The following is a 15,272-nucleotide window of genomic DNA, read 5'->3' on the forward strand; positions in this document are numbered from 1 at the left end:
ATGCTTACTCCGTAACTTGGAGGGTGTAGTTGGTTGGAGAATCCATCTCTGGCAGAAGATCCCAGTAGCATGTGATGTTTTTCCCCCACAAGCTGACACAATACTTAATCTTGAAAGTTCTGGGCATCACTCCTTAAAGAGAAACCAAGACACAAATCCAATTATACGAGCTGAAAGGGGTTTAAGGCTACCATAAACGAAGCAGAAAAGTCACCGCGTCTTTGTGCTTAGGGTCGCCAGGAGACCATGAGTTCAAGTCCTGGCTTAGGCAGGAAGCAAACTGAAGGGTTTGGGGCCTGTCCCTTTTCACAGCTCTAGGAAGAATTTGACAAAAAAAGGCCAAGAAATCTACAATCTTTGTCTAAAGCAGACATGTCAAACACAAGGCCCGGGGACTGGATGCAGCCCGCGAAGTAGTTTCATGTGGCCCGCGAAGCCATCCTGGAAACAGTGAGGGAACGGCCCCTGTTGCCTTGGCCCTGGCCCAGGCCGGCCAGGAGCCAATGTACAATTTTGTGGTGGCCATTTTGGCACTTGCCCCGGTTAAGAGACAGCACCAAGGAATGTTTAGATTGCCTCAATCACGGGGAGGTTTCTAAGCTAGGAAGAAGTAACAGAATAACAGAGTTGGAAGGGACCTTGGAGGTCTTCTAGTCCAACCCCCTGCTCAAGCAGGACACCCTATACCACAGACATGTCAAACACAAGACCCGGAGGCCGGATGCGGCCAGCGAAGTGGTTTCATGTGGCCCGCGAAGCCATCCTGGAAACAGTGAGGGAACGGCCCCCGCTGCCTTGGCCCTGGCCCAGGCTGGCCGGGAGCCAAGGTACGATTTTGTGGTGGCCATCTATGCTGAAACGCATTGAGTCTTAGCTCTACAAGGCCATCCGGAAACAGTGAGGAACCAGCCCCTGCTGTGTCGCCCCCGCCCCCTGGGTGCATGCTGGGGAGGTGTCACCCTTTGTGAGGAATGAAGAAATGCACCATCGCCTGGAAGTGGCCAGCAAATGGCCCTCGCCTACTTCACATATCTGGCTTGATGGGCTCTGCTCTGGTCCCACCCCCTTCTGCCAGAGACCCTCAGATCTGTCCCCCTCCTGCCCAGGCCCCCACAGGCCCCCTTGACGCGAATGATGTAGAGCTGGCCATGCCCATCCAATAGGCCACCCCCTACCCCCCCCCCAGGGCAAACGCAATGCTGATGCGGCCCTCAGTGAAATTGAGTTTGACACCCCTGGTCTAAAGGGTGGACCTTGGATTGTATGGTTATAAAGACCATCTTGAGTTTCTTCAGCTCTTCCCTGTGGACAGCCCTGTCTTTAGATAATCCATCTCTCAGCCTTTCAAAGCTTGTAGATTCTAAGATGGGTGGACTTCAACTCCCAGAATTCCCCAGTCAGCATTTGTGGATTCCAACTTCCAGAATTCCCCAGCAGCATTTGTGGACTTCAACTCCCAGAATTCCCCAGTCAGCATTTGTGGACTTCAATTCCCAGAATTCCCCAGCAGCATTTGTGGACTTCAGCTCCCAGAATTCCCCAGCAGCATTTGTGGACTTCAATTGCCAGAATTCCCCAGCAGCATTTGTGGACTTCACCAGCAGCATTTGTGGACTTCAACTCCCAGAAATCCCCAGCAGCATTTGTGGACTTCAATTCCCAGAATTCCCCAGCAGCATTTGTGGACTTCAGCTCCCAGAATTCCCCAGCAGCATTTGTGGACTTCAGCTCCCAGAATTCCCCAGCAGCGTTTGTGGACTTCAACTCTCAGAATTCTGGGAGTTGAAGTCCACACACTCATTAAAAGTTGCCCAGGTTGAAAAATGCTAGGTTAGTCCAAAGGCTTATCTCATTAAAATAAATTTGGGAGGAGGGGGACCGTGGCACCCCCTCCCCCTGAAGACGCCCAGTGTATGCTGTGTTTTGGCTTCAGATTCTTGCTTATTGCAGTAAACACACATATTCATACTACGAATCTTAATCACCTTCTGCCTGGGATTAATCTGATCATTACTATAAAGCGTACACATTAAAAAAAGACACAAACCGGTTACCAGAGTGATTAATAATAAATTTCAGAGGGGAGAAAAAAGATTTCCTGTCGCACGTCTACCCCCTTTGAAGCCGGCACCAGAACAGATGGAGAGATTAGGAGTGAGTGACTCACTCTGGGGGCAGAATCAGAACATGGACGGATGAGTTTAGGATCCGAAACAAAGGGTGAAATTGGAAAATTAAAGTCTCCCGCAGAAACAGAAACAAAGCCTCTGAGAAATAAAGAACGCCTAGCAAAGCATCGAGGCACTGATTCCAGCTCATGCAAAACCTCCGCCACATGTTTCCAAACAACTCCATGCTGCGAAGAGCGCACTTGGCGCGTCGCAGGGGAAAAGATTGGCATGACTTCAGGAGCGCACGAATGCCAGATCAGCAAGCCTGGCGCCCAGGGTGATTACAAGATGAGATTCAATTGCTTCGCAGGCAGGCTGAGAACCATTGATGTTTTGATGAAGGGCCATCAAGCTGGTGTCACTTCTTTGCAAACGCTTAGGGAAGACTTTCGTCCCACATAAGCTCCAGCTGTCCTTTGCTTCATCAGCCCAGCCCAATGAGTCCGAAAGAGGACCGTGGAGAGGAAACGTGTCCAGTGAGAAATCTGGGCTTCATTTTGAGGAGGGAGGGAGGGAGGGAGCGGGAGAGAGAGAGAGAGAGAGAGAGAGAGAGAGAGAGAGAGAGAGAGAGAGAGAGAGAGAGAGAGAGAGAGAGAGAGAGAGAGAGAGAGGGGAAGGGAAGGTCTGAAATCCCCCCAACAATTACCCAAAGTAGATAACATCATGAGGGCTAGAAGAGAGTGGAGTTTGCGAGGAGGAGGAGGAGGAGGAGGAGGAGGAGGAGGAGGAGGAGGAGGAGGAGGAGGAGGAGGCGTAGGAGGACTGTGGACTCCTTGGCGCTCTCTGAGCTTAGTTGTTTTCTTGCAGACATTTCGTGACCCAACTAGGTAACATTATCAGTGCTAGAAAGAAGTGGGGTTTGTGAGGAGGAGGAGCAGAGGAGCAGGAGGAAGACTGTGGGGTCTTGCAGACATTTCATTACCCAACTAGGTAATATCATCAGTGCTAGAAGGGAATGAAGTTTGTGGAGAAGAGGAGGAGAACTGTGGAGTCCTTGGCGCTCTCTGAGCTTGGTGGTTTTCTTGCAGATGTTTCATGACCCAAACTAGGTAATATATTAATATTAGCATTGGGGATGTTATCTAGTTGGGTCATGAAACATCTGCAGGAAAACAGCCAAGCACAGACAGCACCAAGGACCCCACAGTCGTCCTCCTCCTCCTCCTCCTCCTCCTCCTCCTCCTCCTCCTCCTCCTCCTCCTCCTCCTCCTCCTCCTCCTCCTCCTCCTCTCCACAACCCCCACTCCCTTCTAGCACTGATGATGTTACCTAACTGGGTCATGAAACATCTGCAAGAAAACCACTGAGCTCAGAGAGCACCAAGGACCCCACAGTCCTCCTCCCCCTCCCACTCCCCTTCCTCCTCCTCCTCCTCCTCCTCCTCCTCCTCCTCCTCCTCCTCCTCTCCGCAAACCCTACTCCCTTCTAACACTGATGATGTTACCTAACTGGGTCATGAAACGTCTGCAAGAAAACAAGCTCAGAGAATGTCAAGGACCCTACAGTAGTCCTCCTCCTCCTCCTCCTCCTCCTCCTCCTCCTCCTCCTCCTCTCCGCAAACCCTACTCCCTTCTAACACTGATGATGAAACACCGAGGACCCTTCATTTCAACCTTGAGCTAGAAATATTCTGCTTTTATTGGTATCATGTCAAACTCCGTAATGAAGCCACGACGGCTTGTAACGTCCTTATGTCTCTTTTGGGAGAACGTGAGAGAAGATCTCCTATGTACACAATTCAGGGACATCCTTAGGGGATTCTAGAACGGGAGATTAGAAAGGGATCATCTGATCCCAGCCCTTCCCAGGGCAGGAATTCATCCTTAGAGCGTCCTCAACGGAGGTCCATTTAGTCTTCATTTAAAGATATTTTCAGAATCCAGTCTTCCTGCCCTACTCTTAAAACCAATCTTGTTTGATTATGTGCCATCAACTTGGTCTTGACTCTTAGCGACCACAGAGTTAGATTTGTCTCCATGGAAACATGACTTACTAGTTTGAATTTATTCTAGTACCGGTGTCAACGCTGCTAATATTGAATATACTCGCTTTGACAAAATATGCAGAACTGTTTGGTATTTTTAGAGTTAATTCAGATGACAGAGAAAAGGGAGGGGAAATAACAAAAGCCCGGGAAAAGGAACAGGAAGTGAATCTCTGCCCTCTGGGCTAATTGGAAGATGTGACTTGTGACTGCAAGATAAGGGAGGGGTTTAGCAAGAAAAGTTAGATGCCAGCAAGAGGAATTCAGATTGTGGCATAAACCTCCATGATGTGCTATCAATTTGTAACACTGGTAATAAAGGTTTTGGAATAAACATGCCTGGAAGTTCTTTGAAGTGTTTCATTAGGTGGAAACATGACAATTGAAAGAGTATTGGGGGATGATTTATCCCGACTCTTACCCCATCTCCCACCCCCCCACCCAGGACCCTGAATCCATTGCTATACAGGTAGCCCTCGACTTACAGCCACGATTGCTTAGCAATCAAGATCAGGTGAAGTGTTAATATCACTTTTCAATGCCTTGGTAAGGCCACACTTGGAATACTGCTTCCAATTTTGGTCACCACGATGTAAAAAAGATGTTGAGACTCTGGAAAGAGGGCAGAGAAGAGCAACAAAGATGTTTAGAGGACTGGAGGCTAAAACACATAAGGAACAGCTGCTGGAATTGGGCATGTCTAGTTTAACGAAGAGAAGGACGAGGGGAGACACGATAACTGTTCCAATATCTCAGGGGCTGCCCCAAAGAAGGGGGAGTCAAGCTATTCTCCAAAGCGCCTGAAGGCAGGACAAGAAACAACAGAATGGAAACTAACCAAAAAGAGAAGCAACCTAGAACTAAGGAGAAACTTCCTGACAATTAGAACAATTAACCAGTGGAACAACCTGCCTCCAGAAGCGGTGAATGCTCCAACACTGGAAGTTTTTAAGAAGAGACTGGACAGCCATTTGTCCGAAATGGTGTAGGGCAGTGGTGGCGAACCTATGGCACAGGTGCCAGAGGTGGCACTCAGAGCCCTCTCTGTGGGCACACGTGCTGTTGCCCCAGCCTTGCCTCCCCCGTGACCCCCTCCTCACCAGCAGCCCCCCTGGAGGAGAGTCGCCCCCAAGCGTGGCCCACGCGGAGCAGTGCAGCCAAGGACATGGCAGACAGGCAGAGTAGACAAGACTCTGCCCTCACGCCCCATCGTGCACAGTTGATGCTGCGGGGTGCAGGCAGAGGGCGTGGCCGCCATGGCGCTGCTGGGCAATCTGCAGCGGGCCCTGGAGGCGGTGAGTGGCCCTGCAGGCAGGCGGGGTGGGAGTGGAGCGGAGGCGGGGTAGGGGATGGAGTGGGGGCAGGGCCAGTTTTGGCGCACTCGGTCTCTAAAAGGTTCGCCATCACTGGTGTAGGGTTTCCTGCCTGAGCAGGGGGTTTGACTAGATGACCTCCAATGTCCCTTCCAACATCATTATTTCCATTGCTAAGATTGTTAAGTGAGCCATGCCCAATTTTAGGACCTTTTTTTCACCACGGTTGTTAAGCGAATCACGGGCTCACGCAGTTAGTAAGCAAGCTCAGCTTCCCCCACTGACTTTGCTTATCGGACGCCGGCTCGAAAGGTCACACATGTTGATCCCATGATCCCACCATCGTTGCGAGTGCGTTCTCCTTTCCGCACCCCTGAATGTTGGCTGCAACTGTTGTAAGTGCGTGAACTGATTGTAAGTCCCTTTTTTTCCCAGTGCCGTTGTGTCTATGAATGGAATGGCTGTAAGTCGGGAACTATAGGACTGTGAACAGTCCATTCAAGCACACCCAGGGCACAGCTCAGGGGTATTGTGTAGGCTTTTAGGAATGAGAACGCTTCACAGGGACAAGGAGCTGGCTCAAAGGAGGCTGTGCACGGTTCTAGAAGAGGAGGGCCTAATGGTGGGAGCCTCTTAGAGCAGGGATGGAAAAGCATTTTGAGGCTGGAGGACAAAGCGCTGAAATGGATCCTGGGTTGGGCTCCAGTGGATTGGGAGAAGCAGAGGGTGAGAGAATGAAGTCTCTGGGATAAGCTCTCTCTTCCTCTCTCTCTCTCTCTTTCTTTCTTTTGCTCACTCCCTCTTTCTCTCTCTTTCTTTCCCTCTCTCTTCTCTCTCCCTCTTTCTCTTTCTCTCATTCACATTCCCTCTCCCTATTCCCCCTTCCTTCGTTCCTTCCTTCCTTTCTTCTCTTTTCTCTCTCTCTCTCATCCCCCCTTGCCCTCTCTCTATTCTTTCTCTTTCTTTCTTTCTCTCTCTCTCTCTCTTTCATTTCTTTCCTTCCTTCCTTTTTTCTTTCTTTCTTTTCTTCCTTCCTTTCTTTTTCTCTCTTTTCCCTTTCTTTCATTCCCCTTGCCCTCTCTCTATTCTCTTTCTTTCTTTCTTTCTTTCTCTTTCTTTCTTTCTCTTTGTTTCATTTCTTTCTTTCCTTCCTTCCTTCCTTCCTTCCTTTTTTCTTTTTTCTTTTCTTCCTTCCTTTCTTCTTCTCTTTCTCTCATTCCCCCTTGCCCTCTCTATTTCCTTTCTTTCTTTCTTTCTTTCTTTCTTTCCTTCTTTCTATTTCTTTCTTTCTCTTTGTTTCATTTCTTTCCTTCCTTACTTACTCTTTTCTTTCTTTCTTTTCTTCCTTTCTTTTTCTTTCTTTTTCCTTTCTCTCATTCCCCCTTGCCCTCTCTTTATTCCCCCTCCCTTCCTTCCTTCCTCTTTCTTTTCTTTCTTTCTTTCCTTTTCTTCCTTCCTTTCTTTTCCTTTCTTTTCTCTCTTTCTCTCTCTCTCTCATTCCCCCTTGCCCTCTCTCTATTCCCCCTCCCTTCCTTCCTCTTTCTTTTCTTTCTTTCCTTCCTTTTCTTCCTTCCTTTCTTTTCCTTTCTTTTCTCTCTTTCTCTCATTCCCCCTTGTCTTCTCTCTATTCCCCTTCTTTCTTTCTTTCTTTCTTTCTTTCTTTCTTTCTTTCTTTCTTTCTTTCTTTCTTTCTTTCTTTCTTTCTTTCTTTCTTTCTTTCTTTCTTTCTTTTCTCCCGGTTTCTCCCTCTTTCACTCGTTCTCCCTCTTTTTCTTTCTCCATATCTCTCCAACTCTCTTTCTCTCACACACAATGGATGGACGCAGGACAAATCCACATCAGATTTAACAGATTTGGGATTCCAACAAAAGAGAATATTTGCAGATCAGGGTTGAACGGTGGGTCCTTGGTGCTCTCGGAGCTTGGTGGCTTGCTTGCAAGCGTTCCATCAGACGTGCCCTGATGATGTTAACTAGTTGGGTAGCGAAACGCCTGCAAGAAAACCACCAAGCTCAGAGAGCACCCAGGACCCCACAGATTTGGGATTAAAAATGTCATTCGGTTGATGTGCTGACTCGCTACGTATCACATCAAACATGACAATTCAAAGGTGGCTTTTTGAAGGACTCAAGAGACCTCAGGTTTAAATGGGCTGTGGCCGGGTGGGTGGGTGGGTGGGTAAACAGAGAGACGCTGGGATTTGTACACCCCATGACCTAATTAATTTATAACAGAGGGATGGGTTAAAATTGGATTCATAATTGCAGCCCTAACTGCACGAGGCCTCTGGGGAGAGGATGAGCAGCTAGCTACCAGGTCTTTCAACACCAACCCATCATCCCTTTCTCCTGCAAAGCCATAGGAATCCCCTTCCCCTGTGCTGGGGGGGGGGGGGCTAATGCTGATGAAAAAAAACCCGAAGAGCCGGTTGGCTTTCTTCCAACAATTTGCAGTCCTGGACACAATGTTCCCTCCATTTCCATGAAACCGGCACAGAAAGAAAGAAAGAAAGAGAGAAAAAAAGAGAAAGGGGAAAAAACAAAAAACAATGCAGCTATTGAATGTGGAGAGAACGTGGCTCAGAGAGGAACAGAGGGAAACAGCAAGTGGAAGGCAGGAAATCCTATAACGATCCAAGCTGGAGGAAGACAATTCACCCACAAGATTGGGTGATGAATGCGAAACACGGCACGGTCCACAACGGGGACGTGTGAGGAGGATTAAGGTCGATTAAAGCCCCTCCCCCCATCCCAGTTCTCAGTTCATTTGACTGAATAACAGAGTAACAGAGTTGGAAGGGATCTTGGAGGTCTTCTAGTCCAACCTCCTGCTCAATGACTGGGATGGTATAAGGTGTCCCATCTCCTTGAGCAGAAAGTTGGATTATTAGAAGAAGCTGCCAAAATAAGCCAACACAGTCCTAGGCTGCATTAACAGAGAGACAGAATCAAGATCAGGTGAAGAGTTAATACCACTTTACAATGCCTTGGTAAGGCCACACTTGGAATACGGCATCCAGTTTTGGTCACCACGATGTAAAAATGATGTTGAGACTCTAGACCAGTGGTTCTCAACCTGTGGGTTGGGACCCCATTTGGGGTCAAATGACCATTTCACGGGGGTCGCCAAACAACGCAGTCCGCCATTTTTCCCCCCTTTTCCTTAGCTGTGCTACTCCCTTTTATTCTATTGGCTTTTGAAAGCCAATAGAATAGACTCTCTTGAATAGAGTCTAATTCTATTGGCTTTCAAAAGCCAATAGGAATTGTCCAGGCTGTCTCTGCCCTGCTGAGCCCACCAAAAGTCCCATTCTGCAAACGGTGCTGCACCAGTTGAGTAGTCCTTGACTTACAACCGGTTGGGGGTCGCGGCATTAAAAAGGTTGAGAACCACTGCTCTAGAAAGAGTGCAGAGAAGAGCAACAAAGATGATTAGGGGACTGGAGGCTAAAACATACAAGGAACGGTTGCTGGAACTGGGTATGTCTAGTCTAATGAAGAGAAGGACGAGGGGGGACATAATAGCCATCTTCCAACATTTGATGGGTTGCTGCAAAAAAGAGGGGGCGTCAAGCTATTCTCCAAAGCGCCTGAAGATAGGACAAGAAGCAACCTTCAACTAAAGAGAAATTTCCTGACAGTGAGAACAATTAACCAGGGGAACAACCTGCCTCCAGAAGTTGTGGGTGGTCCATCACTGGAAGTTTTCAAGAAGAGACTGGACAGCCATTTGTCTGAAATGGTATAGGGCAAGGGTAGGCAACCTTGACCCTTTTATGACTCGTGGACTTCAACTCCCAGAATTCCTGAGCCGGCATGGCTCAGCTTGGAAACCTCTCCCTTTCCCCTCAGCATGGCTGGCTCAGGAATTCTGGGAGTTGAAGTCCATGAGTCATAAAAGAGCCAAGGTTGCCTACCCCTGATATAGGGTTTCCTGTCTGAGCAGGGGGTTAGACTAGAAGGCCTCCAAGTTTCCTCCAATTCAGTGGTGGGATTCAGCCGGTTCGCACCACTTCGGCAGAACCGGTAGCTATTTTTTTGTTGCCCAGGCCCAGAATGGACTTCCGGAAGCGGCATCCACATAGAGAACCGGTTGTTCACATATCTGAATCCCACCACTGTCCCAAATGTGTTGTCCTGTGATTCTGTTAAAATCCCTTCCAGCCTTACGACTCTATGGTCTTTGTTCTCAAAGTCTTCCTCGGTGTCTCCAGCCGGGTGAGAGATTTACTTTGATTTCCACCCGCGCATCGGGTGCAATCTTTATCGGAAGGGATGGAGCCCCAGGCTCTGAATCTATTGCAAGTCAGGAAATTGCTTTCTCCTTCTTGGCATCCTTTTTAAATTAAAAAGAAAAGAACTGTTGTTGTTAATTGCGAAGTCGTGTCCGACCCATTGCGACCCCATGGACAATGTTCCTCCAGGTCTTCCTGTCCTCTACCATCTTCTGGAGTCCATTTAAATTCACACCTACTGCTTCAGTGACTCCATCCAGCCATCTCATTCTCTGTCGTCCCCTTCTTCTATTGCCCTCAATCTTTCCCAGCATTAGGCTCTTCTCCAGTGAATCCTTCCTTCTCATTAGGTGGCCAAAGTACTTGAGTTTCAACTTCAGGATCTGGCCTTCTAAAGAGCAGTCGGGGTTGATCTCTTCTAGGACTGACCGGTTTGAACGCCTTGCAGTCCAAGGGACTCGCAGGAGTCTTCTCCAGCACCATAGTTCAAAGGCCTCAATTCTTTTGCGCTCAGCCTTTCTTATGGTCCAACTTTCACAGCCATACATTGCAACTGGGAAAACCATGGCCTGGACTATACATACTTTTGTTGGCAGGGTGATGTCTCTGCTTTTTAGTATGCTGTCTAGATTTGCCATAGCTTTCCTCCCCAGGAGCAAGCGTCTTTTAATTTCTTGGCTGCAGTCCCCATCTGAGGTGATCTTTGAGCCCAGAAAAATAAAATCTGTCACTACCTCCATTTCTTCCCCATCTATTTGCCAGGAATTGAGAGGGCCGGATGCCATGATTTTGGTTTTCTTAATGTTGAGTTTCAAGCCAACTTTTGCACTCTCCTTCTTCACCCGCATCAAGAGGCTCTTTAGTTCCTCTTCACTTTCTGCCATTAGAGTGGTATCATCTGCATATCTTAGGTTGTTGATATTTCTCCCGGCAATCTTAATTCCAACTTTTGATTCATCTAGCCCTGCCTTTCTCATGATGTGCTCTGCATATAAGTTAAATAGGCAGGGCGACAGTATACAGCCTTGCCGGACTCCTTTTCCAATTTTGAACCAATCAGTGGTTCCGTGTCCAGTTCTCACTGTTGCTTCTTGACCCGCATATAGGTTTCTCAAGAGACAAATGAGATGGTCTGGTACTCCCATCTCTTTAAGAACTTGCCACAATTTGTTGTGATCCACACAATCAAAGGCTTTTGCATAGTCAATGAAGCAGAAGTAGATGTTTTTCTGGAACTCCCTAGCTTTCTCCATGATCCAGCGTATGTTGGCAATTTGATCTCTAGTTCCTCTGCCTCTTCGAAATCCTGCCTGTACTTCTGGTAGTTCTCGATCCACATACTGCTGGAGTCTAGCTTGTAGGATTTTAAGCATAACTTTACTAGCATGTGAAATGAGTGCAATGGTGCGATAGTTTGAACATTCTTTGGCATTGCCTTTCTTTGGAATTGGAATGTAAACTGACCTTTTCCAATCCTGTGGCCACTGTTGAGTTTTCCAAATTTGCTGGCAAATTGAGTGTAGCACTTTTACTGCATCGTCTTTTAAGATTTTGAATAGCTCAGCTGGAATACTGTCACCTCCACTAGCTTTGTTGTTGCTCAGATTTTCTAAGGCCCATTTCACTTCACATTCTAGGATGTCTGGTTCGAGGTCAATGACCATCTCATTGTGGTTATCTGGGATGTTAAGCTCATTCTTGTATAGTTCTTCTGTGTAGTTTTGCCATCTCTTCTTAATCTCTTCTGCCTCTGTTAGGTCTCTGCCATTTTGGTCCTTTATCATGCCCATTTTTGCATGAAACGTTCCCTTCATATCTCCAATTTTCTTGAAGAGATCTCTGGTCCTCCCTATTCTGTTGTTTTCTTCTATTTCTTTGCACTGTTCATTTAAGAAGGCATTCTTATCTCTTCTAGCTATTCTCTGGAATTCTGCATTCAATTGGGTGTATCTTTCTCTTTCTCCTTTGCCTTTTGCTTCCCTTCTTTCCTCAGCTATTTGCAAAGCTTCCTCAGACAGCCATTTTGCTTTCTTGCATTTCTTTTTCTTTTAGTTGCTACCTCTTGTACAATGTTGCGAACTTCCATCCATAGTTCTTCAGGCACTCTGTCTATCAGATCCAGTTCCTTAAATCTATTTGTCACCTCTACTGTATATTCATTAGGAATATGATTTAGTACTAGCCAAGAGGAATCTGGGGGGAAATGTCATGAAGTACGTGGTCGTTGTCGGTAAGATTGGGAGATTTATGCTGGTAGTCCTCGCTTAGCGACCCCAATTGTTACCAATAATTCAGTCACTAAGCATTATGGTTGTTAAGCAAAACGTTTATGACCTTGCTTCATTTTTGGTCATTAAGCGAATCAGCCACAGTTGTTAAATGTAAAATATATGATCCACTGAATAACCGCAAGGATTCACTTAATAACGGTGGCAAAAAGGATATAAAACGGGGCAAAGCTCCCTTAACAACTGCCTTGCTTAACATCTGGAGCGGAGGTAGAACTCCAAAATTGGTCATACAGGCAGTCCTCAACTTACGACCTCAACCGAGCCCAAAGTTTCTGTGGCTGAGACATCTGTTCAGTTATTTTTGTCCCATTTTACGACCTTTCTTGCCACAGTTGTTAAGTGAATCGCAGCAGTTGGTAAGTGAGTGACGCGGTTGTAAAGTGAATTGGGCTTCCCCCATGGACTTTGCATGTCAGAATGTCGCAAAAGAGGATCACATGACCCCCTGGGGACACTGCAACCGTCGTAAATACGAGTCAGTTGCCGAGCGTCTGGATGTTGATCACGAAACCACGGGGATGCCTAAAAGGTTGCAAATGTGAAAAACACGATCACTAAATGAATGGTCACTAAACGAAGTGACTACTGGTATATGTATTTTCTGGGAAGTCTGGTTGCTAAATAACTGGTCGTAAGTTGAGGACTACCTGTATTTCAAAATGAGTAAGTGCTGGAAAACTAGGTCAGTGCTCTGTGGTTTATTTCCTGGACCATTTAATTGCAGAGAAGGCCGAGAGAACAAGATAACAGCTGTGTGTGTGTGTGTGTGTGTGTTTGTTATTGACATCTGCTAATGCAGAGGTCACCAACCTTTGTCAGTTGGCAGACCGGAGGAAAAGGGAAGGGGAAGCATTTTACATGTGCGCGCTGCAAATGGGGCGGGGCTAGCATCTGCGTGATACTTGCTAGCCCCGCCCCATTCTTGCATGGCGCAGCGCCTTGTTTCTGCGCCCTGGGGAGCGGCAGTAGCCATTTTTCCACCTTGTAGTGCGGCAGTGGCCCGTTTTCGTGCCCCGAGGTGCAGTGGTGGACCGTTTTTGCTCCCCGTGGTGCGGCATCCTGGGTTTGTGCCTCACAGCCGTGGCGCTAGCGCAAGTGAGCGGGTGTGCACGTACACCTGCACACACTGGCCAGCCTGTCCCGCGGCCCAGTGGCCAGCAGGCCTTGGCCTGCTACTGGGCCTCGGCCCACAGGTTGGGGACCCCTGTGCTAATGATTTGACTGACAGAGAAAGAGATTTGTTTTACGTTTCGGAAACCAGAAACTCAAGCTAAGGTTTAAAGGTAGTCCTCATCTTACGACAGTTCATTTAGTGACCGAGGTTACAACAGCACTGAAAAAAAGCACCTCGTGACTATTTTTCACACTTATGACTTTTGCAGCCTCCCCGTGGTCACGTGATCAAAACTCAAGACACTTGGCAACTGACTCATATTTATGATGGTTGCAGCCTCCCGGGGGGGCTCACATGATCCCCTTTTACGACCTTTTGACAAACAAAGTCAAAGGGGGAAGCCAGATCTACTTAACAACCGCGCTACTAATTTAATAAGTGCCGTGATTCACTTAACAACCGTGGCGAGAAAGGTTGTAAAATGGGGCAAAATTCATCTACGAACTATCTTGTTTAGCGATGAAAAATCTGGGCTCCGCTGCAGTCCCTTACAGGTGGATCTTGAGTTATGACCGATCACGCAGCAACGGTTTGAGGTTCTGACAGAACCAATGTCTTGTTTAGCGACAGAAATGCTGTGGTCATAAGTCGAGGACTCCCCATCCTCGACCCCACCAAAAACTCTTCGGGATCCTCGTTCTTACCTAAGCAGGAGAGACAGGTGAGAAGAACGATGATCCACGCCAGTGTGAGGGACATCCTGAAGATCACAGCGCACGACAGCTGCGAAGAGACGACAATAGCAGGCATTTAAACCTCCCTTGTGGGTTCCCCCCCCTTTTTTTTGAAAATCAAAGCGGTGTGCATGAGGCACACTTTAAATTATGCAGGCGCACACTTCCCACAAACTCCACAACTCTGGAGGCTGGCACCAGGAAGAGATGCCTTGGAGAGAGAAGGAAGGGAATCAGCCGTTGCTTTTTGGCTCAAAGCTATACAAGTAATCCTTGACCATACAACCATTCATTTAGTGACCGTTCAGAGTTACAACGGCAGTGAAAAAAAGCGACTTATGACCCCTTTTCACACTTAACGACCGTTGTAGCCTCCTCACGATCAGGTGGTCAAAATTCAGATGCTCGGCCACTGACTCATATTTATGATGGTGGCAGCGTCCCCTCTGGTGACCCTCTGGCAAGCAGTGTCAGTGGGGTAACCACGTTCCCTTCACAAGCAGGTCACTAACTTGACAACTGCAGGGATTCACTTAGCGACCGTGGCAAGAAAGGTTGTAAAATGGGGCAGAACTCACTTAACAACTGTCTCTATCTCTCTGTCTATCATCTCTACCTACCTATCATCTATCTATCATCTGTCTGTCTGTCTGTTGGTCTGTCTGTCTGTCTGTCTGTCTGTCTCTCTCTCTCTCTCTCTCTCTCTCTCTATCATCTATATCTATCATCTCTACCTATCTTTATCTATAGCTACCTATCATCCATCTATCACCTATTCATCTATCTGTCTGTCTGTCTCTTTCTCTCTCTCTCTCTCTATCTATCTATCTCTATCATTTCTACCTTTTATCTATAGCTACCTATCATCCATCTATCGTCTGTCTGTCTGTCTGTCTGTCTCTATCTATCTATCTATCTATCTATCTATCTATCTATCTATCTAGCTATCTATCTAGCTATCTCTATCATTTCTAGCTATCTTTATCTATAGCTACCTATCATCCATCATTGTTTGTCTGTCTGTCTGTCTGTCTGTCTGTCTGTCTGTCTATCTATCTATCTATCTATCTATCTATCTATCTATCTATCTATCTATCTATCTGAACCTTCTCTGTAATCCCATCCATCATCTCTTCTCTGTGTGTCTGAGTCTCTCTCGCTCTCTCTCACCCTTTTCTCCAATCTTCAATGTAAGCAATCCCCCCCCCCATTTTAATTACTCTGATAAAGAAACATCATTGCAAAGGGCTTTCTGGTGTCCAGGTGAGCTTCTAATCAGCCATCCTGAAATCCAGGCTCCTATCTAGACGGACAACCTCTGATTATCTCACAAATTGGGGGGGGGATTTGTCCTGGTGAGCTCATGGGCTTTTGAAGGGCTCCTGCTGGGTGACGGTCTGCAAGCCTCCTTGGCTGTTTTTATTATTTTTT

The 15,272-nt window shown here is 47.2% G+C and overlaps 1 protein-coding gene across 2 annotated transcripts in view; it reads right to left on the minus strand.

The window, feature by feature from the left end:
- Positions 1-15,272, minus strand: part of LOC120297063 (granulocyte colony-stimulating factor receptor-like) — a 63,740-nt gene that overhangs the window by 44,537 nt on the left and 3,931 nt on the right. For both annotated transcript variants that reach the window (XM_039319278.1, XM_039319279.1), the window contains exons 2-3: positions 13,812-13,890; positions 9-132 (exon numbers count right to left, since the gene is read on the minus strand). In XM_039319278.1, coding sequence (XP_039175212.1) covers positions 9-132; positions 13,812-13,866 — 179 coding nt within the window. In that variant the 5' untranslated portion in view covers positions 13,867-13,890. The remainder of the gene's footprint in view (positions 1-8; positions 133-13,811; positions 13,891-15,272) is intronic.

Source organism: Crotalus tigris, unplaced genomic scaffold (assembly GCF_016545835.1).
Source record: "Crotalus tigris isolate CLP2741 ecotype Arizona unplaced genomic scaffold, ASM1654583v1 scf7180000022970.308977840:1548163, whole genome shotgun sequence".
Taxonomy (NCBI): domain Eukaryota; kingdom Metazoa; phylum Chordata; class Lepidosauria; order Squamata; family Viperidae; genus Crotalus; species Crotalus tigris.